Raw genomic sequence first — 23,224 nt, 5'->3', positions numbered from 1 at the left:
GATTTATCATGACAATCATTTATAACACAGGTATAACATAGGGACAATTATAAATGTTTAGTAGTAACATTTTTTTTGCTATCTTATTTGCTCATCAGAAAGAATGAAGTAGTCTCTAGTCTGGACTTCATTACATATTCACACTGTTATCAAACTCAATGACAGTAAATGATACTCAGAGAAATATTGCCATTCATTATAAAACTGATTTGAAAATAAATGATTATTATTTTGTAATTCACCCTACAGTGTTACACTGTGCTTGTATGCCTGTAGATGGCGCAGTTCACTCCAAAGCTCAACCCATTAAAGGTCATAGGCAATGGTCGGAGGTGAAACGTAGAATATCAACTTTATTGTCTAGAAGAACGACCCAAAAAGCGAATTCAATCTTCCTAGTATCTAATTTGCACCCTAAAATTAAATAAAACGGTTAAAATATACTGTTTTGCCCAATTTCCGAAGGTTTGTTTACATCTCACTTATGCGCACTTTCACCGCCAGGGGACAGTCGTCATGCCATCATTTAAGCCAAACAGACCGGGAGCAGCTCTGCGTTTACTTGTGAACTGAGCACACGTGTACAGACTTTGGTCATGAGAGGTTGTGTAAAATGTCTGAAAGTGATAGCGATTTTGAAGTAGGAACTTTCCAAATTGAATATCGAGAGGTGAAACCATGAACCTATGGCCGTTGAGAAGCAATCCGTGAATGTGGCTCACTGGTTTGACCGTACGGCCTCGGAATCGGACAGCGACTCAGCCGACTCTGATTGCGGTGACCCCGGACCTCAACAAGACTCGCGCCCAAACGATTTATCCCGGTAGTTATGATAAATTCTTACTTTCGTCGTAATATTAAATAAAAGCCCTTTTGAAGAATAATTAAACCGCCCTCCCTAGTGGATATAGGTAACGATTTACTGGACAGCGCACCAGTAGGCCACATTAGCCTGCCATCCGCGGCATTATACTATTTATAGCCGACTCTAAGCGAGGAAATATCCCTTTGTCTCATTTCCACAATGATTGTACAGGATCCCTCAGGATTCTTGACTTGTCAATTGCAAGCAAAAGTAAAAATGTTTACCTCCAATCTTCTCCTTTTTGCTTGAGCGTTGCTGGTCTGTTTCTTCTTTGACTGCTTGATTTTGTTTCATGTGCACAATCCACTCTCTCCGCCTCGTCTCCTCTTCTGGAAAAAGCCTACCCTCTGGCTTCATGTGCACAATCCACTCTCTCTGCCTCGTCTCCTCTTTTGGAAAAAGCCAACCCACTCGCGCTGCCTCTTCTCCTTTTTCGGAAAAAGCCAACCCTCTTGCTCCGCCTCTTCTCCTTTTTTGGAAAAAGACAACCCACTCGCTCCGCCTCTTTTCCTTTTTCAGAAAAAGCCAATCCACTCTCTCTGCCTCTTCTCCTCTCTCGGAAAAAGGTAAAAACTTCTGCCTGAACTGGTCCCGTTGTTACAGTTCACTGCACAACAATAAGACATGGTTTTTCTTTGGAAATTCCTGAATGGAATTTTTGCATCTGCACTCAAGCCGAAGTGCAATTTAAGTAAATGGAAGTGGACTCAACTCAAACGGTTTGTTTGTCTTAAATGACGCCACGTGCTGAGTGGTCACGAAAATAGCCGAACAGAAATTCGCAGCGATCCGCGCTAACTTATTTTAATTATTACTTATTAACAATATTTCTTGGGACCAGAAGAAAATTACAGAGGGTTTTTTAACATATAAAGTTTCAAATATGCATAAAATTAAAACCGTTGCCTATGACCTTTAAACATGTAATAAATACAAACAGGTGTAAGTTATAACTATATAATCTGAGACATTTAACAGTTATTCCACGAAATCAAGTAGTACATGAGCTGATAGCCGACGAGGCACGTAGCATCGAGTTGGCTATAAGCCATGTACAATGAGATTGAGTGGAATAACTGTTGTATTCTATCCACATTCACTGGATTTTGAGAAACAGAGCATTTTTATTTTTATATTTTGCAAATTTGTTAAATAAAAATTTTATACAAAACGTCCGACAAAATCATTTCCGCTTAGAATGTAAACAAACCTGTGAAATGATAGTAGCAATTTGTGAAAAATGTGATAATAATTATTGAAAAATATAAAAAAAGACATGTCCTTATCATCAAATACTTTTATTCCATATTTTGTTGCTTTTTATTGTTTTATTTTGGGTTTTGTTTTCGAGTAGAGTTTTTATTTCATCCTTGGTTGGTTCAGCAACACGCTCCACCATTTTGTTTTTCTCTACTCATGGTAGGGAATTGAAAATTAAACGAGACTTACCTGTAAGTTGAAGTTCGATGATAATTCTACCAAATCCGCAGTGGTACTGAGGGTTAACATGAGATGCACATGCGCGCCGCCGTGAGTGAGACTTCAAAGGTTGTAGACATAATAGTTAGGAATAAATAGGGTTGGGTGAATTAAGGGAGGGCATGTTAACCCTCAGTACCACTGCGGATTTGGTAGAATTATCATCGAACTTCAACTTACAGGTAAGTCTCGTTTAATTTTCAATTCCCTACCATGAGTAGAGAAAAACAAAATGGTGGAGCGTGTTGCTGAACCAACCATCTCATCTCATCTCATCTCATCTCATTATCTCTAGCCGCTTTATCCTTCTACAGGGTCGCAGGCAAGCTGGAGCCTGTCCCAGCTGACTACGGGCGAAAGGCGGGGTACACCCTGGACAAGTCGCCAGGTCATCACAGGGCTGACACATAGACACAGACAACCATTCACACTCACATTCACACCTACAGTCAATTTAGAGTCACCAGTTAACCTAATCTGCATGTTTTTGGACTGTGGGGGAAACCGGAGCACCCGGAGGAAACCCACGCGGACACGGCGAGAACATGCAAACTCCACACATAAAGGCCCTTGCCGGCCACGGGGCTCGAACCCGGACCTTCTTGCTGTGAGGCGACAGCACTACACTACCGTGCTGCCCCCCTGAACCAACCAAGGATGAAATAAAAACTCTACTCGAAAACAAAACCCAAAATAAAACAATAAAAAGCAACAAAATATGGAATTAAAGTATTTGATGATAAGAACATGTCTTTTTTTATTTTTGTCTTTTATCCAGTGAATGTGGATAGAATAATATGTATGAGCTGTAATATTTTGTAAGAGGACGTTTATTTATTTATGGAAGGAGTCTCCAGTTTCAGTGATTTGTAACAACCAGAGGTAAAACTAACTTTACGGTTTCCAACAGGAGCTGGTGAGGGAACGACTATTTATAGCTGCTGTAACAAGTGAGAACAGGAGCTAAGTCGCTCCATGGACGCTCCACACTGTTAAATTTATCTATAAATGTAAAGTATGATTAATAAATAAAATATTGTAATTGTTGGTAAATTGCTCTGGTATAAGAGAAAAAATACACTTGGGTATGTCCTGTTACAGGAAAATTACAACAAAATCTAACCCCGTGATTCAGCGTTTTACAGTAGCAACTGAAAGCCGCCATTTTGTTTGTGCGGTAGGTGAAAATTGGAGGCTGAGCCGAGCAGGCGCAGTAGGTACAGCCTCTCACCCGCCCATATTGGTCGTGGACACGCCCCTTCTTCATTTGACAAGATGGCGCTCGGAGCGGAGAGTAAGGCGCTATCAATTATGATGTCAGATGCTAAATTGTAGTTGTATAAAATGTATTAGCTATACTGTTGTTAGGAAATTAGTTTAAAGCGTCGAGTTATGACTGACTGAGTTGCTATTACTGTATGTGCTTGCTAGCTGATACTGGCTAATCCGCCATTTTAATCACAGCAATTTAAGCTAATCTAATGAGCCAAGTGAAAATATAAACGGCACTGAGAGACACATCTGAATGTAGAAGTGCTGTTTTATTCTCCAGTCGTTGTGTCGAAGGAGGTCGTTTAAAAACAGTGGTAGAAGAAGTAAGAACCGAATTAATATCATAAATATATCTGCCAGGTCATATTTATTACGCTAAAACTATTTAATTTTCTCTTCAAACCTGTGCGCGCGAGCCTCTGTAGTGCCGGTGTGTGTGTTTGTACCGCTAGATGGCGCTGCTCCCTCATTTCAATTTAAAGTCCAGCAATTATGATGCTTTCTCATTCATAATTATCCAAAAACATCTAATATTCGAATAAATAAGATGTAAAACGTGAAGACAGTAATGCTTTCAGGCTTCTGTGACAGGAACACTCTGCATATGACTGTATAATAGATTAATTATAAGCGTTTATTAATTATAAGTGACCGCTCGCGCTTCCTGCTCCGCTCCGTGTTTTTGCACGCGCTCCTTCCCACTTTTCACCCCGAATTACACTCTCTCTCTCTCTCTCTCTCTCTCTCTCTCTCTCTCTCTCTCTGTCTCATTGGGTTCATTATGAGGGAAGATGGCGGCGGCGGCGCGCGCTGGATCGATGTGTCAGCGGTGGAAGCGCTTTGATCTTCAGCAGCTGCAGGTGAGTGCGCGCGACTATTATTTCACTCTTTGCTTGTTTGTTTATTCCACGTTATTGCTGTTGTTGTTGTTGAAGAGGAATCACGCGACGGCTTGCGCTCCTGTGTGTGTGTGCGCGCGCGTACGTGTGTGTGTGTGTTTGAGTTTCTTTAGTTCTCCAAAAACGCCGACTTTTTATCTCTGTATAATCAGTTCATTGCCAATCAATCAACCAATCAATCAATCAATCAACCAACCAATCAATCAATGAGTCAGACATCACGTGACTAAGAGACCTGAGAACGAAATACATGTTTTCTTTAAAACGGTGTTTGTTTGTTTGTCTGCTTGATTTCATTAACTTTATAAATGAGCTGGTTGAATTTAACCACACACACACACACACACACACACGGGCTCATGATGAAGTGTTTGTAGTCACTGGGGGGTGAATTTGGAGCTGTTCTTAGAAACCTTTTAAAATCTCGCTGAGTGAATGACAGCATTTTAAAAATATCTCATTTCATTTCATTGTTGACATTTGAATATTAAATTATTGAGATATTTATTGTTTATTTTATGCATGTAGATTTTTAATATGACATTGTTCATTTTGGGTATGAGAAAGGTGCGATATCAAAGATTGTTGTTGTTGTTGTTGTTGTTGTTTATATTAAACGATTAGGCCTGTGATTTTTTAAAACATACATTTAATAATTGTGTGTGTGTGTGTGTGAGAGAGAGAAGTATATGAAAGCAGTGCGGCTGTTTTGTCGATTAATAATTATTTTTTCCAGAAAAGTTTGTTAATTATTAAATGTTAAAATCTTAAATGCTGTTGCTTCATGAATCTGAAACACTGATTCACAGCTGATGCTGCACTTTTAACCCACGCCTGAGTAAATAATAAATAAATCAACCATTTCTTGTCACTACGTTGATGTTTGTAGTTCAAGTTCATGGAGCTGCACTGACCACAGATATGATGGATGCAGTTTACTGTGAGCTCCTTGAACACTCACATCATTAGAGACATTATTCGTTCAGTATTTAAGCGATATCAGACTCGAGCTCGTGCTGTTGTACTGACTATCAGCACGGCTATGGTTCGGTCGCAGCTAATCGTATTCAGTACAGCAGCATGACCTCGAGTGTGATATCGCTTTTACATAACAATTCAATAAACAAGAAATCAGTATTGAGTAAGTGGCATTTTGGACACAATGTGGAGAAATGTTCTGGTTATTTTTGCTCCGTGAGTATAAATAGAGCCCGAAGAAGCCACGCTCATTTTATAGCACGTTAGCTATCTGGCTAGCTCGCGCACATGAATTCTTACATTCCTGTTAAAGGTGCTTCTGGTAAAATCAGTGTCTCTTCTTCCTTTTCACCTTCATTTGATGAGCTTTCACATTTTAAGCCAAAAGATATATTCATGAAAAGTATTGCTTGCTATGTTTACTGCTGAAGTAACTAACACGACCGTAGTAACCATTTCAAATTAGGAAGTGGAATTTTACATGGACAAGCGGAGTGAAACATCTCAGTGCGGTTATTGTGAAATATCAGCACTCTTGGATCATCACTCGTCCAATCATATTAGTGGACTGGAACTGACTGTTGCATAATATTCCTTATAGTTTTAAAAGATATTAGCGTCACAGATATTAGCTTGTGCATGTAATGAATAGCATTAATATGAGAATCATTTGATAATTTTATTTACAAACATAAGCGAGTCATGTCAGCATTGCTAAGTTAGGGTTTTATTTTATCTTATTGTTTTTAATTTTTTATGCACAGTGATGAGCTCTGTGTCTGTCTTAAAACTTTACACCGTCGTTTTGATTGTCGTCATGAGCTTCGTTTCGAATCTTAAACTCTGACCTTACAATCAAAAATTTTTACTAAGCAAGAAAACCTAGAAGGCTGAGACACAGAACAAAGATTTCAGTAGGACTGAAGGTGACCTGAGAGGTTTGTACAATTCAAACACTCAGTGTAACAGGAAACCCGGTGAGTATTCATGCTCAGTAATGTTCTAGAATAGTGCATAAGTATGAGATTTGAGTGTGTTTAGCGTGATTAGATGGACGGCAAAATGTTTGTTTTATTGCTGAACTACACTGCAGCATTTCAGGAAAGTGTAAAACGTATTTTAATGAATCGCAAAATATTAGACACCTAATCCATCTTCAAACATTTCTAATATTTATTCCCCCAAAGACAGAACTTTCTTCATGTTGTGTCAGCATGTGTGATGTCACAGTGTTTATGTTGTAACATGTCCTTCTGTCACACTAAACCAGAACAAAGCATCTTCCAATCCCTTCGCTGTTCCTCACTCGCTCCCTCCACTAAGAGACCCCCAGTTCAGGCGTCCATGTTTCCGTCTCGCTGTAATTATGTGGGATTAGAGGAGTCTGGAGTGCGCTTTATGAGACCACCCGCATCGGCCCTTCTTCTCATGCGGTCAGTGTGTCTCGGAGGCGTGTGCTGCAATCACGTGAGCTTTATTTTAGGGCTGTGTTTCATTTCACTCACTCTCACGGTGGTCTGTGTGATGATGTTATTTTATTTACTGTAGCTCAGTGTGTGTGGGTGGGTGTGTGTGGGGTGGGGGGGTGTCTAACCGCTGCCTCCACCTTGATCAAACACTTCTCTGACATTAACACACAGATATGTGTTCAAAATAATTCTCCAGATGATAGAGAATACCCATAATGCACTGTGATGTGTAAACACAGCATATATACATGACCTAGAAAGTAAATTGTGTGTGTGTGTGTGTGTGTGTGTGTGTGTGTGAGAGAGAGAGAGAGAGAGAGAGAGATATTTGTGACACACCCAGAATGGCCGAATGACTGTGTGTTTATTTCACCTCTCTAACTTTTACCTGTGTGTGTGTGTGTGCGCGCGCGCGCGTACATACCATGAACAAAGATTAGAGTGTGACGCAAGTCCTTCTGTCCTTCATCTAGATATAAAGTCGCTCGTCTTGTTCAGACCTGAAGTTCATTGACATTGAACTGCTTTATTTTTTAGTGTAAACACACACACAGACACAAAGTAATTTATTTCTTTTGTGATATAGTGTGACATTTGTGATGGGCAGCCGGAATAGGCTGTGTACCCTACCTAGGGAGCCTACACCTGATTCGGACACAGGGGGAGTGAGGATGTTTTTAAGTGTGTGTAATAATCATCATCATCATCATCATCATCAACATCATCATAATCATAATAATGTGCACTACGTATTGAGATATCATGTAATTGGTTATTAACACTCACTTGGGAGATAAAATTGCTAAGGTGTGTGTTTGGGTGGGTTTCTGCTGCTACTTTAATGCAGACTTAAAAGACAACTAGGACAAGAGTTTCTTTATGTATCTACACACACACACACACACACACACACACACACACACACACACACACACACACACACACACAGAGCTTAGCGAGACCGCAGACAGCAGCTGCATAATTAAATGTCCATTTCAAATACAGATGGAGAAGGGGACATGAGGAATTACCGGTCTCTCTCTCGCTCTCTCTCTCTCTCACTCTCTCTCTCTCCCTGTGTGTGTGTGTGTGTGTGTACACATTTTCAGTATGTTAGTGAGTGATTTCTGAAAAACCTTCCTCAGCATGTTTTCAGTCTGACCCATACACGTGTGTGTTACACACTCTGTGGTATGTCATTACCCTGTCAGACAGACAGAAATCCCAAAGCACCGATTTATTCACACACATCTGGAAACACTCAGAGAGACAGAGATGGACAGAGGGAAAGGGAGAGAGAGAGAGAGAGAGACAGACAGGCAGAGGGGGAAAGACAGACAGACAGACAGACAGACAGACAGACAGACAGAGGGAGAGAGAGACAGAGACAGGGGGAGAGAACAAGACAGACACAGAGGGAGAGAGAGTGATAGATAGATAGATAGATAGATAGATAGATAGATAGATAGATAGATAGATAGATAGATAGATAGATAGATAGATACAGACAGACAGACAGACAGACAGACAGACAGATTCAGATAGGGGGGAGAGAGAGACAGACAGACAGATTCAGACATAGATAGATAGATAGATAGATAGATAGATAGATAGATAGATAGATAGATAGATAGATAGATATGTTCAGACAGGGGGAGAGAGAGACAGACAGAGGGGGAGAGACAGACAGACAGATTCAGACAGAGAGAGAGACAGAGGGAGATAGATAGACAGAGACAGTGGGGGAGAGACAGAGAGAGAGACAGACAGATTCAGGAGAGGGAGAAAGCAAGCGAAACAGACACACAGAGGGAGAGAGACAGTCCTACAGTTTAACATCTCTCAAGTTATTTGGTTACCACGACGACATCAGTATCGGATCAGTGTCAGGACGACACTCAGGACTTTTGTATCTGTACTGTATTAATAATCACAGAAGAGTCTAATTAGGGCGTGTCTTTCTCTGTGTTCTCTCATGTTTTATCTGATCGCTGATTTATGGAGTGTGCTAGCCTTTACTGCTAACTGCTAATTAGCTGATCAGCTAATGGACTATCATCTCTGACTCAAACCACATGTTCTGTTAAGTGAGTACTCACTCCATTATGTGTGTGTGTGTGTGTGTGTGTGTGTGTGTGTGTGTGTGTGTGTGTGTGTTCATGACACTCTGGCTGAACTTTCCATTTTTTGTCTGAAACGGGGATTATTAGAGATGTGACAATGTCCAGGTGCTGTGTGTGTGTTATGGTTCATGCTTGAGAACAAACTTCTGCCTTGTTGCTTACTTTGTAGATGTTCAGTTAGAGACTAAAGCTCACATTTTGTCCATGTACAGTGTGCTAATCATCCCTTGTCCTTCAGTGTCTGATTGGCTGTAGGACATTGTAGTTTGGGGGGGTGTTCCTCATTACATTACTGTGATTGCTTCACGTTTCTATGACAACCAGCACATTTTTTTTTTGTTCTAGTCCTGGTTTGGTATCTGATTGTGTTTGGCTGTTTTGTGTTAGTTTTTAAATTTTTTTGTTGCTCATGGCATCGTGTGTCTGAGTGTCTTTGTGAAGCCTTATCATCTGATCATCTCATCATCTTGTCTCATCATCTGCCTTATCTTCATGTCTGTACATCTGAGACTATTGTTTCTGGGTCATGTATCCACGAGTGCCTTGTTCTGTAATTTTGTGTTTCCTGGTTTCAACACTGAATAAATGAAAGATGCTGAGGACCTGTATGGGGGGGGTGGCAATACTTTCTGCTGCACAACATTTATTATTAGAATAAATATTTGGACACTAACAGAGTTATTGTCATTTTATCTGTGTACGACAGTGTACTGGAGAAAGAATGAATATTTGTATTTAATTTGAGGGTTTTTACATTCAGACTGGAATTACAGCCCTTTTTATATGTGGCTCATCACCTTTTTAAGGCACCAAATAGCCAGGTGTTTGTTATTCCCCACATTATTTCACTTCCAGTGAGCAGATAAAATGGTCTAGAGTTGATTCAGGTGTCATATTTGCATTTGGAACCTGTTGCAGTGAACACTGAATATGAAGTCAGTACAAAGCGCCGTCACGGCCAGAGACACAAGCTGCCATTAGGCTCAAAAACCAAAACAAACCCATCCAAAAGATCGCAAAACCATTAGCTGTGACCAAATCAACTCTTTGGTACATTTTTGAAAAGAAAGAAGGCACTGGTGTGCTCAGGAACACCAAACGGTCCGGAAGACCACAGAAAACAGCTGTGGTGGATGTCAGAAGAATTCTTTCCCTGGTGAAGAAAATCCCCTTCGCAAGACATGACCAGATGAAGAACACCCTCCAGGAGGTCAGGGAATCTGTGTCAAAGTCAAGAATCAGGAAACGACTTCACCAGAGTAAATACACAGGGTTTACCACAAGATGTACACCACCGGTAAGCCTTATAAACAGGAGTTTGCAAAAAAAAAAAAAAATTTAAAAATTAAAAAAAAGAAAATTACTGTTATCGTACATATCACTGTTATTACTGTTATCATACATAGCACTGTTATTACTCTTATTATCATTCATAGTACTGTTATTATCATACGCTGTTATTAATGTTATTATAATTCACATTACTGTTATTACTGTTAATATCAGTCATACTACTGTTATCATACTACTGTTATTATCATACTGTTATTGCTATTGTCATTCATAGTACTGTTATTATCATACATATTACTGTTATTAATGTTATTATAATTCACATTACTGTTATTACTGTTAATATCAGTCATAGTACTGTTATTACCATATATTACTGTTATTATCATTTATAGTATTTTTATTATCATACATATCACTGTTATTACGGTTATTATCATACATATCACTGTAATTATTACTATTGTTATTATTACTGTTATTACAATTGTTATTTTTATTATTATTATTGTATATTACTATTATCTTTGTTATTTTCTTGTAATTGTTGCAGGGACAGTGAGTGTATGAGGTCAGTGTGTGTGTGTGTGTGTGTGTGTGTGTGTATGAGAAATTTCATGTCTTTCCTCTCAGCAGTTGCAGTAATGTTTTGCTGACTCTGTGTTTCTCTCTTCCTCCACTCGGCGTGTGGTTATATTTGGCTTCTTGCCGTTTTTAATCCTTTGTCCCTTTCATGAAACACTTTGGGTGACTACATTAGCATCGTAGCTTCAGGGCTAAACTAAAGATGCTAACTTACACTGAACGCCTGCTCTGATCAGGCGATAGTATTCAGAGGGTTTCTGTGTTTGTGTCCTTCAGCTTGTGTGTCTGCCAAAGGAGTGTGTAAACACACAGTGTTTAATTATGTGTGTGAAGGTCCGTGTTGGAGTGTGTGTGTGTGTGTGTGTGTGTGTGTGTGTGTGTGTGTGTGTTGTGAGTGACCTCCACCCTCTCAAGGACAATTTTTTTTTAGTTGAATTAATTATCTGAGTCTGATTATTATTCCTTCTGCAGTTTTATTAATAAATCTGTCATGGAAACCTTCAGGAAGCTTTTCCTAATGTACAAAAAAAGACAGATAAGATGATAAAGAATAATATGAATATGAACATGAATACAGATAACTTGAATGTTACTTTATGCACCACCACTACTGTGACCTCTTTAAATAAGATGGATATGGAAATGATTTGACTGCTGTTTTGTAACATATTAAAGGAGATATGCAGAACCATGGCCTCACTTTTTGTTTATAAATGCCTTGAGACCTCAAGAATGGCACAGGAATAGTTTTAAGCTTTAACAGTAAATCTAATATAGTAATTTTTATGATTAAAATGATTCATATAGGTAGCGGTCTGAGCGAATGACCTTGACATCTGTGACGTCACCACAGGAAGGCTATTGGTCTCATCGCCACTTCCGCTATACTAAAACACAGAGCTGACTGCAACTTTGAGCTTCCATTTTGAGCTAATTTATCACCATGCCACATAGATGTGTTGCTGGTCAGTGCAGCAACACGACAGAAGGTGGATTTACGTTGCATTCATGGCCCAAGGATGTTCAAACTGCAAAGATTTGGACGTGTTTTGTGAGGAGTTCACGGGCACATTGGGTGCCTACGAAGTGGTCTCTCCTCTGCTCTGCACATTTTACTTAAGACTCGTACGAGACCTCTGATCTGTTGAGGAGTGTTGGCTATAAGCCCGCATTGAAAGAGGGTGCAGTAACAACAATTAAAGGAAAAGAAAACTACAAGAAAAGGAAAGTAAGTTCAGTTGCACCAGTTCTCCTGAGCCGAGGGTTATTGCTAAAACCCGGGACGGAACGGGACATGATGGGACATATTACCGCTCTGGCAGTGACCTCCCCGCAGTTGTAGCTAAAACTGGTGACATCCCGTCCCGGGTTTTAGTAAATGCCTGAGCCAAGCAGTAATGGCGGAGTACTCAGTATGGAGAAAATGGAGAATGAGTGGACCAGCCATCTGATTTCTCCGCTGGATATGCTTGCCTCAGCAGCAATATCTCGCTCTTACGTGGAAGAAGAGAATGAATGGAGAACTGAACGAACAACTGAAAGTCAGATTGTTTCAAAACAATCGGCCACAAGGTTGGCCTTCAAGAAGTGAGAACACAGACGGGTAAGCTCCGACTCTCATTTGGATACAAAACAACAACACTCGTTGTTTACCTGCATTGAGATTAATCCATGTAACTTGTATTGTGTGTTTAAGTTACTGGTATAAGATTATTTAATTTGCTTCAGAATGTGATTGTCTCAGTTCATCTGATTATTTAATTAGCTGTTTATGTTTTATCAGTGAAAATGCATGCATGTACATGTGCAGTATGTTGCATAAGTTATAACACCCATCCTGTTTTAATGAGACTCAACCCACAATCCAGGCCCGGCGCCGTGGGGGGGCGAAAGGGGGCGTCGCCCCCTCGTGGCTACAGCCCCGCCCCCTCAACGGAGACTCAGATCACTTAATTGTTTTCTTATGAAAATATAATGTATTATAGACATATTAATAATTTGCATTTTCAAATACGAAATATTAAGTGGTTGCGCATTGCACAAAAATATATTTCACATAAATCACCTGTTTTAGACATATGTATCAATCCTAACTGGGGACTAGTTATTGTGGGTGTGTGTGTGAAATGCTGACAGCCGCGCTCACACAGACCTGTGATAAGGACAAGGGGAGGGGTCGTGCGGGCGGGCGGGGGTTTTACATGCACACTTACAAGTGCACTGTCTCTGCAATATCCTGCAATATGCAGTCAGTTTACGGGAGTAGTCTTTCCCCCACTGAATTAAACGAATTCAATCACAATATTGTGAATCCATTTTCTTTCTTTGTAGGCTAAGTTTATCTCCGTTTATGTCGGTGTATGTGTTCATATATGGTCCGCTTTGTGCGCAAATAGCGTAAGAATATGTGTCGTTGACGTCACCCCCCATGCAGCGGGGGTGAAAATTCATCACTTCACAGTGTTTAGTCCCCTACACGCCTAAACTGGGATCGCGGATTAAGTGGTTAGCGTTGACTCGGTGCAAGTCAGGAAGGCTATTACTGGTGCAGCCGCGGGGTCTGTTGATTTTTTTTAAATTATGATTTTGGCCGCCGAGCCAAGTACCTTAGACTTGCATTGACGTTTTGTTTTCATGCCGCGGAGCTATTTGTATGTATTTTAAATGTAAAGGACTTGCCTGTAGGTTTGTGTGTGTTGTTTTATGTTTGGCATCTTTCCGGTTGTAATGCGTGTTTGTGAGAAAATTGGAGGGGTGGGTTAACAGGTGGGCACGGGGGCTGATAAAGCGCAACTGCCCTGGTAATATGCCACATGATTTTCCCGGACTAAAGCAACCTTCGGGGCCGTGGTTTTGTGGTTGGCGCAGTTAATTGTTTGAAACACGTTGTCAGACCGCCATCACTACTACACACTATATGAAAAATATTTGCCCCCTTGCGATTTCTAATTGCCCCCTTAGTAAACTGTTCCTGGCGCCGGGCCTGCCACAATCAATGAAGTCAAATCAGTTTTAGTTGAGTAAGTCGGTAACGGTATTTCTTACTTTCACCATAAATTTTTATTTATATGACTTTGGTCTATAGCTGTAAAAGGCCTCGGCCTTAAAACCGGTTCCCGCTGTGACATCACGCACTCAGGGCTGGGTGGCTCAGCGGGGCAGCTCCAATGCCAATTTTGCGGTCGATTTTAATTCTCAAAAATATATTTTTTAAATTCCCATTTATGCAGCACACAAGAGTCAAGGATGGAGATACCATCCACTCCGAAATGTATTTAAAAATAAAGGTTCCGCGTATCTGCTTTAAGTGTAGCATGTTAAGTTTGTGCTTTTCATGACATAGGATTAGACATAGCGTGCTCATGAAGCTTCTCCTCTGCAAACACAAACTGCTCGCAAGTCACATAGTGAAAGGGTACGGTAACGCAGGCATTTTTTAACAATACAGTGACTAAACACAGCAATACAATGACAACAGTCTCCAAATATTTCAGACAGATTTATAACAAAGTAAATTACAGTAAAAAAAAACCCCAAAAAACCACAATGACAGTTTACTTTGGAATATCTAAATATTTCCATTTTTCACTTGACTTAAACACCTCAGTCTGACTTCCTCTGTGTGTTTGTGTGTGTGCGCGCACTAGTTTATTTTTACTCCATTGTGTCTAAGTTCTTTATCAGTGTGTGTGTGTGATTAATAATGTCTGTGTTTATATCAGAGCTGCTTTGTTTGAGATGTTAATCTCTGAGTTGGACGGCTTGTGTGAGTACTGAAGGCTAGTGCAGACTCACTTGCACACACTTAGCAAAGGTCTGGCAATGTATGTGTGTGTGTGTGTGTGTAGTCAAATCAGGAAAGTCTCTGATCTACATTCAGTATTTTATAAATATATTATAAATCCACTTGGTGATAGAAGCTCAAAGCCTCAAATTTAACATCATGTCTGAGTCAAGATCAGCAGGTGTAACCTGTGTGTGTGTGTGTGTGTGTGTGTGTGTGTGTGTGTGTGTACTACAGAAAGACCTGGACGTCGCCGCCAACGCTCTCGCCAGCACACAGCATGAGAACGAACAAACACGAAAAAAACTCATCGACCAGAGCAACGAGCTCAAGAAACACACACCGGAGGTGAGAGAGAGAGAAGGAAAAAAGGAGGGAGAAAGAGGGAGAGACAGAAAGAAAGAAAGCATGAGACAGTAACAGAAAGAAAGAAAGAGACAGAGTCAGAAAGAAAGAAGGAAAGGGAGACAGAAAGAAAGGGAGAAGGAGACAGAGAGACAATTAAAGAAGGAAAGAGGGAAATAGAAGGTGAGAGATGGAAGGAAAGAGGGAGGGAGAAAGAAGGAGACAGAGACATTGTGTGTAATTTGAACAATATCTGCATTAGCTAGAAAAAACAATTTAAGGCTAAATGTTTTCGCATGTAATTCATCTAACTAGCTGAATTCACTGTATGTTAGCTAACATTTTGACGTTAACGTCAGAATTTATCCACTTTGTGCTATTTTAACACTTTAATGCACAGAATTGTGGTGTTATGGCTGAATATTTTTGGACACAGAAATCTAAAGAAGCTGCTTCTTAACAAATGAGCTACTGATGACTTGGCAAATTAGCCAGAATTAGCCAATATTCTAAACTTTTAAAACTTATAGGCAAGTTTGCTAGCTGTGTAATAGTTGCCTAATGCTTGGCAAACTATTATACTGTTTAATTTAAAGCAGCAGCAAGCTAGCTAATATCTCTCATAACTAGTGAGATTTCTAATCGATAAATTTCTCACGTCATAGATGTCACATGATGTGTTTTGAGTTTTTTATTTACAAGTTAATTTTTTTCTCATTGTTGTGATTCTTTTCTTCTTTATAGAGCTGAAGCATGTGAAGGAATAAACATTAGCATTTCCTGTTAGCTTGCAATGTTCACTCATTTCCAGTCCACTCATGTAAAAAAGATAACACAGTCACGAGGCTAGTCATGTGTTTACTAAATAATCGTTTGTGTTGTTCTGAAACAGAACACACTGCAATGCAGCTTTGAACATAAATGACTTGTACGTGATCTAACTCGCTGATTTACATTCTGTTCTTATCACAGTCCAGTACACACACACACACACACACACACAAACAGGTCGAGTGTTCAGTGTTCGCATCATCGATGCATCAGCCATGACATCAGGCAGAAGGTGAAATCCCTGTAATTCCCCTTAGACCTGTTTATCTTTCACATCATGGCTGCACTGTTCCTGCTCTCCTCCTCCCTCCTGTGAATTCCTCATGAGGATGAATAAATGGAAAAAAGTTGGGTTTTTGTGTCTGCGGTGCTGCAATAAATCAGCTTCCTGTTCCAGTTACAGCGCTCTGAATTTATGTCCGAGCTCAATAAGCCGTTACTCCCGTGGTGTGAGCACCGAGATCCATGAAAACACCGTGGGTGGAAACTTTACTGCTGACGAAGCAGCCTGGAAAGTTACCTTAATGAGAGTGTGTGTGTGTGTGTGTGTGTGTGTGTGTGTGTGTGTGTGTGTGTGTGTGTGTGATGAGATGTGAGAAGATGCCCAGTTTTTTCTCCCAACTAGAAACATTTCAAAGCAAAATAATTTCCTGTTTATCACAGTCTGTGTTGGAGTTTACCCAGTGAACGAGAGGGTCGCCTCTCTGCGCCTTCGGATTGGGGAGAGGGCTCTTGCTGTTGTTTGTGCCTACGGGCCGAATAGCAGTGTAGAGTATCCGGCCTTCTTGGAGTCCCTGGGAGAGGTACTGAGGGGTGCTCAGACTGGGGACTCCATTGTGCTACTGGGGGACTTCAATGCTCACGTGGGCGACGACAGTGACACCTGGAGGGGCGTGGTTGGGAGGAACGGCCTCCCCGATCTGAACCCGAGTGGTGTTTTGTTATTGGACTTCTGTGCTAGTCACGGTTTGTCCATAACAAACACCATGTTCGAGCATAGGGGTGTCCATAAGTGCACGTGGCACCAGGACACCTTAGGTCGGAGGTCGATGATAGACTTTGTTGTTGTTTCATCTGATCTCTGGCCCTATATCTTGGACACTCGGGTGAAGAGAGGGGCTGAGCTGTCAACTGATCACCACCTGATGGTGAGTTGGATCCACTGGCGGAGGAGGAAGCTGGACAGACCTGGCAGGCCCAAACGTATGGTGAGGGTCTGCTGGGAACGTCTGGCCGAGCACTCTGTCGGGGAGGTCTTTAACTCCCACCTCCGGGAGAGCTTTTCCCAGCTTCCGAGGGAGACGGGGGACATTGAGTCTGAGTGGACCATGTTCTCTACCTCCATTGTGGATGCAGCTGTTCGGAGCTGTGGACGCAAGGTCTCCGGTGCCTGTCGTGGCGGCAATCCCCGAACCCGGTGGTGGACACCGGAAGTAAGGGATGCCGTCAAGCTGAAGAAGGAGTCCTATCGGGCCATGTTGACCTCTGGGACTCCTGAGGCAGCTGACGGGTATCGGCAGGCCAGGCGTGCTGCAGCTCGGGCAGTTGCGGAGGCAAAAACTCAGAACTGGGAGGAGTTCGGGGAGGCCATGGAGAAGGACTATCGGTCGGCCTTGAAGAAATTCTGGCAAACCGTCCGGTGCCTCAGGAGGGGGAAGCAGTACTCTGCCAACACTGTTTACAGTGCGGGTGGGGAGCTGTTGACCTCGACTGAAGACATTGTCGAGCGGTGGAAGGAATACTTTGAGGATCTCCTCAATCCCACCGTCATGTCTTCCACTGAGGAGACTGAGGCTGATGACTCAGAGGTGGACTCGTCCATTACCCAAGCCGAAGTCACTGAGGTGGTTTGCAAGCTCCTCGGTGGCAAGGCACCGGGGTTGGATGAGATCCGCTCTGAGTATCTCAAGTCTCTGGATGTTGTGGGGCTGTCTTGGTTGACATGCCTCTGCAACATCGCGTGGCGGTCGGGGACAGTGCCTCTGGAGTGGCAGACTGGGGTGGTGGTCCCTCTTTTTGAGAAAGGGGACCGGAGAGTGTGCTCCAATTATAGGGGAATCACACTTCTCAGCCTCCCAGGGAAGGTTTACTCCAGGGTACTGGAGAGGATAATTCGACCGATAGTCGAACCTCGGATCCAGGAGGAACAATGCGGTTTTCGTCCTGGTCGCGGAACACTGGACCAGCTCATAGGGTGCTCGAGGGTTCATGGGAATTTGCCCAACCAGTCCATATGTGCTTTGTGGATCTGGAGAAGGCATTCGACCATGTCCCCCGTGGTATTCTGTGGGGGGTGCTTCAGGAGTATGGGGTTCGGGGCTCTTTGCTAAGGGCTGTCCGGTCCCTGTACGAACGGAGCAAGAGTCTGGTTCGCATTGCCGGCAGTAAGTCAGACCTGTTCCCAGTGCATGTTGGACTCCGGCAGGGCTGCCCTTTGTCACCGGTTCTGTTCATAATTTTTATGGACAGAATTTCTAGGTGCAGCCAGGGGCCGGAAGGAATCCTGTTTGGGAACCACAGGATTTCATCTCTGCTTTTTGCGGATGATGTTGTCCTATTGGCTTCTTCAAACCAGGACCTCCAGCATGCACTGGGGTGGTTTGCAGTCGAGTGTGAAGCGGCTGGGATGAGAATCAGCACCTCCAAGTCCGAGGCCATGGTTCTCGACCGGAAAAGGGTGGCTTGCCCTCTTCAGGTTGGTGGAGAAGTCCTGCCTCAAGTGGAGGAGTTTAAGTATCTCGGGATCTTGTTCACGAGTGAGGGAAGGATGGAGCGTGAGATCGACAGGCGGATCGGTGCAGCCTCCGCAGTGATGCGGTCGCTTTACCGGTCCGTCGTGGTGAAGAAGGAGCTGAGCCAAAAGGCGAAGCTCTCAATTTACCGGTCGATCTACGTTCCGACTCTCACCTATGGTCATGAGCTTTGGGTAATGACCGAAAGAACAAGATCGCGGATACAAGCGGCCGAAATGAGTTTCCTTCGCAGGGTGGCTGGGCGCTCCCTTAAAGATAGGGTGAGAAGCACAGTCACTCGGGAGGAGCTCGGAGTAGAGCCGCTGCTCCTCCACATCGAGAGGAACCAGCTGAGGTGGCTCGGGCATCTTTTTCGGATGCCTCCTGGATGCCTCCCTGGGGAGGTGTTCCAGGCATGTCCCCCCGGGAGGAGGCCCCGGGGAAGACCCAGGACACGCTGGAGGGACTATGTCTCTCGGCTGGCCTGGGAACGCCTCGGTGTTCTTCCCGAGGAGCTGGCCGAGGTGTCTGGGGAAAGGGAAGTTTGGGCTTCCATGCTTAGACTGTTGCCTCCGCGACCCGGTCCCGGATAAAGCGGAAGAAGACGAGACGAGATCACAGTCTGTACGATCTGCTTTTGGCTGTATTTTCAAATGTCCTAAAAAAGTGGGCGTGTCCTAATATGTAGACGTTTCCAAGTTGTCCAGTGCGATTGGCTGAAATCGGTTCAACAGAATCCAGGAGTGTCTGAGCAGCACAAAATTAGAATAATGTCGTAACGATTATTTACCGTTAGTACACTTAGTGACATCACTACATCAGGAGATTTGATTGGCTGTCACAGAAAATCACCGATCAGGGTGTGTGAACAAGTTAGAGTTAAATATGGTGATTAAATCTGGTGCAGGGGCTGTGGGGCATACAATTAATTACAGATTTAACATCTCAAAGTCATCATCATGCTGTGTGTGTGTGTGTGTGTGTGTTGCAGGATTTACATGAACACATCACTCCATTATTAAAGGGATTCCAATCTGAGGTAAGACATCTGACTCTTCTTCTCTTTATTCCTCTGTAGACAGCATGCTTTATAAAAGACTTGTAATTCCCGACTTCCAACCAAAGGGAAAAAAAAAACCCAAAGAAAATGCCGCCTCAGCTCGGAATTCCTGCTCAGGAGTTTGGGATGGTTTTTAAAGTCCAAGTTCAGCAAATGACGTCAAATAAGCAGAGTATGAGCAGTAAACACAGCAACACTCCTTACCTTTAAATGAGTAATACTGTATATACACACCAGGGCTTTGAACCAGAATTTTTTTCCTATTGGTTCGTTCCGAACAGAAACGGAATTTTAACGTTTCCGGTTTTGGGTTCCACCATTAAATAGACGTTCCCGAACCGGTTAGAACAAAAAAATTTCGTTCCCGGAACGGTTAATTACGTTCCCTGTCAGCTGTTTAACAAATGGCTATAAAATTATGTCTCTGTCTCATCCAGCTTAAGCCAAATGTAGGCTAATTCTATTACAACCTTCATTAAATAAGACAAGAAATAATTCAAAACAATTATTATTTCAAATGTTGGTGATTTGGATTCTCAGTATGTCTTCCCATCTACACAAACAGAAAAAGTGCCAAAAATGAAAGATAATTCGTTTAGTGTGTTACCAAAGGCTAGTCAGGCCCTATAGAGGGCTACCGCATGACGTCACCGCGCCGCGAGATTTTGTTAGGCGCCATATTGGAAGACCAAGTACACATCTATGCAAGTACATACATACATAAAACAAACTACACCTGAAATGTAGCCAGGGCCGGTTCTGCCCTAATCTGGACCGGGGTGCAACATCGCGCAAACCCCCCCCCCCACCCCCCCCCCCCCAAAAAAAACAGTCTAAATCAGGACAACCATCACATAACTATAACTATAAACATTTTAGATCAACTATTTTAACTAAATGGGCTATAATAAATAAGCCTGCAGGCAGCCACGGCGGGCTGCCTCAGAAAAGTAACCATTCAATGACACAACTGAAAGCCTACAGCCACGGCGGGCTGCCTCAGAAAAGTAACCATTTGTCCTACCTTAAAACTCGTTTTGCATTTTCTGCCTCCTTTTTTGTATTTTCGACCGTCCATTTATTTTCTTTCCTTTTCTGAAAACCCGATTTGTGTCCAGACATTTTGTTCTGCTACCAACGAACTAACTCGTCAGGTCTCGTCTCTCGAGCCCGCGATGATTCCCGTGGGAAGGGCAACAACTGATACATTTTTACAAACAGCCAGTAGGGAGGTTGCATCGTTCAGGCTCTTCTTTGCTCAGACACTCAGTAATTCACTTATTATCACATGGAGAAGTGATAGTAGTCCACCTTCCCGCTCTCTCCATTCAATCAGCGAACGTCACACAGGAAGTGAACCCCAGCGGGTCATAGAAACTTGCGCAGGAGAAGAATGACTTATTTGTAGGCTACAGAAACTTTGAGGAACGAAATGAAAACCAGTATTAACCGGTTACCATTATTTTTAATAAGCGTTTCTGTTCCGGAACATAAAAAATAATAAAGTTTCTGGTTTCGTTTCTGTTCCATGTGAAATAGAAAAAGTTCCCGGTTTTCGTTTTCGTTCCTTGAACCGGTTCAAAGCCCTGATACACACACATTAGCTTTACATACAGATACACTCACCGGCCACTTTAATAGGAACTTGTTCTTGGCTGCAGGAGTGAAACCCAATGTGTTCTTCTGCTGTTGCATGCTGAGATGCTTTTCTGCTCACCACGGTTGTAAAGAGTGATTATATGAGTTGCTATATCCTTTCTGGCAAAAGAAGCTTGAACCAATCTGACCATTTTCCTCTATCAACAAGGTGTTTGTTTCCACCCACAGAATTGTCGCTTACTTGATGTTTTTTGGATTTTTTGCACCATTCTGTGTAAACTCTAGAGACTGTTTTGTGTGAAAGCCCCAGGAGATCAGCAGTTTCTGAAATACTCAAACGAATCCATCTGGCTCAAACCAACACCCATGCCACAGTGAAAGTCACACTTTGAGATCAGAAATTTTCCCATTCTGATGTTTGAACATTGAGAATGGTAACCGAAGCTCTTGATTTGTATCTGCGTGATTTTATGCATCGTGCTGCTGTCTGCATAAAACATAAAACTGCATAAAACAGTAGGTGGATGTATGGGTGTTCCTAATGAAGTGGCCGGTGAGTGTATAGTATCTTATTAAATCTGTCACACAGACTACATGAGGAGAATACACTTGCTAACCAAACACAAACATGGAGGCTTCACTCCACTAAGTAGCTCAAACACACAGATGTCGAACAATGACATAATTCAGAGCTCCGACTTTCCACATCCGATGCAGCATCAGTCCTCCATGTTTACCTCCAAAAAAATCACTTGCTATCACTTAGCATTTTTTTTTTCATTACTTTGAACTTTGTAAGCTGCACTTATAATCAAAAACCACTACTTGTCATGGGATTATATATATTACACAAAACGTGCTGGTGGTTGACAAAAAAACCAAACAAACAGGACAGTGTGAAATGTGAAAGAAGCGAGTCTCTCTTCATGTTTTCATCTGTCAGCACTTTGATACCAAGATTTGCACAGTTTTGTTTGTTTATCCACACTTGAAACATAAAACTTCATACCGTACTAAACACTCCTTTCATTTTTCTTTTATGATGTGTTTTACAGACAGATTAAAAATACAAAGCCGGGGGAAAAAATGCATAAAATAATTTTGCAGTTTTATGGTCCAGTGGTTTTTTTTTTTTTTACCTTTTCTTAAAGAATCTGCAGACTGTACAGAATATTCAGGAAATAACCCCCAAAAAGTTTTTCTTTTCCTGTCAGCACTTCTTTTTTAGTTATAATAAAACCCTGAAGTGCTGCGACGACGTGTGTGTGTGTGTGTGTGTGTGTGTGTACTGTAAATAGTCAGTAAGACGTCGTCCTCTTTCCCAGTAATGAAATCAGTTAGTGTTCAAACCCTGGCTGCTGATTATTTACTGGGAATTAGATTAGATTAAATCATGCTCTGGTCACTGTTGAATCCACACATGAAATTATGTGCGTGTGTGCTTGTGTGTGAGCAAGAGAGAGACAGAGAGAAGCCCATTTTACACAGATATTCTGCAAAAGAAAGTCCCTCAATATTCCAGCTTTGGTTGTTTAGAGTGAACCAAATAAAGCCGTGGCTGTGTGTTTTTACACAGCGTGCCGGTGTTCCACAACCAGAGGTGTGATGTATAACGCGAGTATCTATGCAAATTAAATACGAAGACCCCGAGCATACCGACGTTGCCTTCAAAACAATAACAGCGGGTGAACTGAACACTGAGGTGCTCTTGTTAGCCATACACATTTATACCACTCTTTAAACACAAGCAAAGTTGCTATGTGATCAGAAATGTGTACAGGAGAAAATGAAGTAAAGAGAAGTGGGAAGCGATTTGCTGCCTAGCTCGATTAGCGTTTCAGTTATTTCTAGGCAGCATCATACTATTTGTCTGTTTTATGTTTTTGTTATTTGTAAATTTTAGTGTTTAG

General features: G+C 42.1%; 1 protein-coding gene across 5 annotated transcripts in view; it reads left to right on the top strand.

Annotated features, from left to right (window-relative positions):
- The first annotated feature begins 4,358 nt into the window (after positions 1-4,358).
- Positions 4,359-23,224, top strand: part of cux1a (cut-like homeobox 1a) — a 43,890-nt gene continuing 25,024 nt past the window's right edge. For 4 of the 5 annotated variants that reach the window (XM_060909309.1, XM_060909308.1, XM_060909311.1 and 1 more), the window contains exons 1-3: positions 4,359-4,476; positions 14,985-15,095; positions 19,647-19,694. In XM_060909309.1, the coding sequence (XP_060765292.1) occupies positions 4,408-4,476; positions 14,985-15,095; positions 19,647-19,694 (228 nt within the window). In that variant the 5' untranslated portion in view covers positions 4,359-4,407. The remainder of the gene's footprint in view (positions 4,477-14,984; positions 15,096-19,646; positions 19,695-23,224) is intronic. The other variant, XM_060909310.1, reaches the window with a different exon arrangement.

Source organism: Neoarius graeffei, chromosome 25, assembly GCF_027579695.1.
Source record: "Neoarius graeffei isolate fNeoGra1 chromosome 25, fNeoGra1.pri, whole genome shotgun sequence".
Classification (NCBI taxonomy): domain Eukaryota; kingdom Metazoa; phylum Chordata; class Actinopteri; order Siluriformes; family Ariidae; genus Neoarius; species Neoarius graeffei.
Note: the sequence above shows the minus strand (reverse complement) of the source record. Positions and strands in the feature narration are given on the sequence as shown.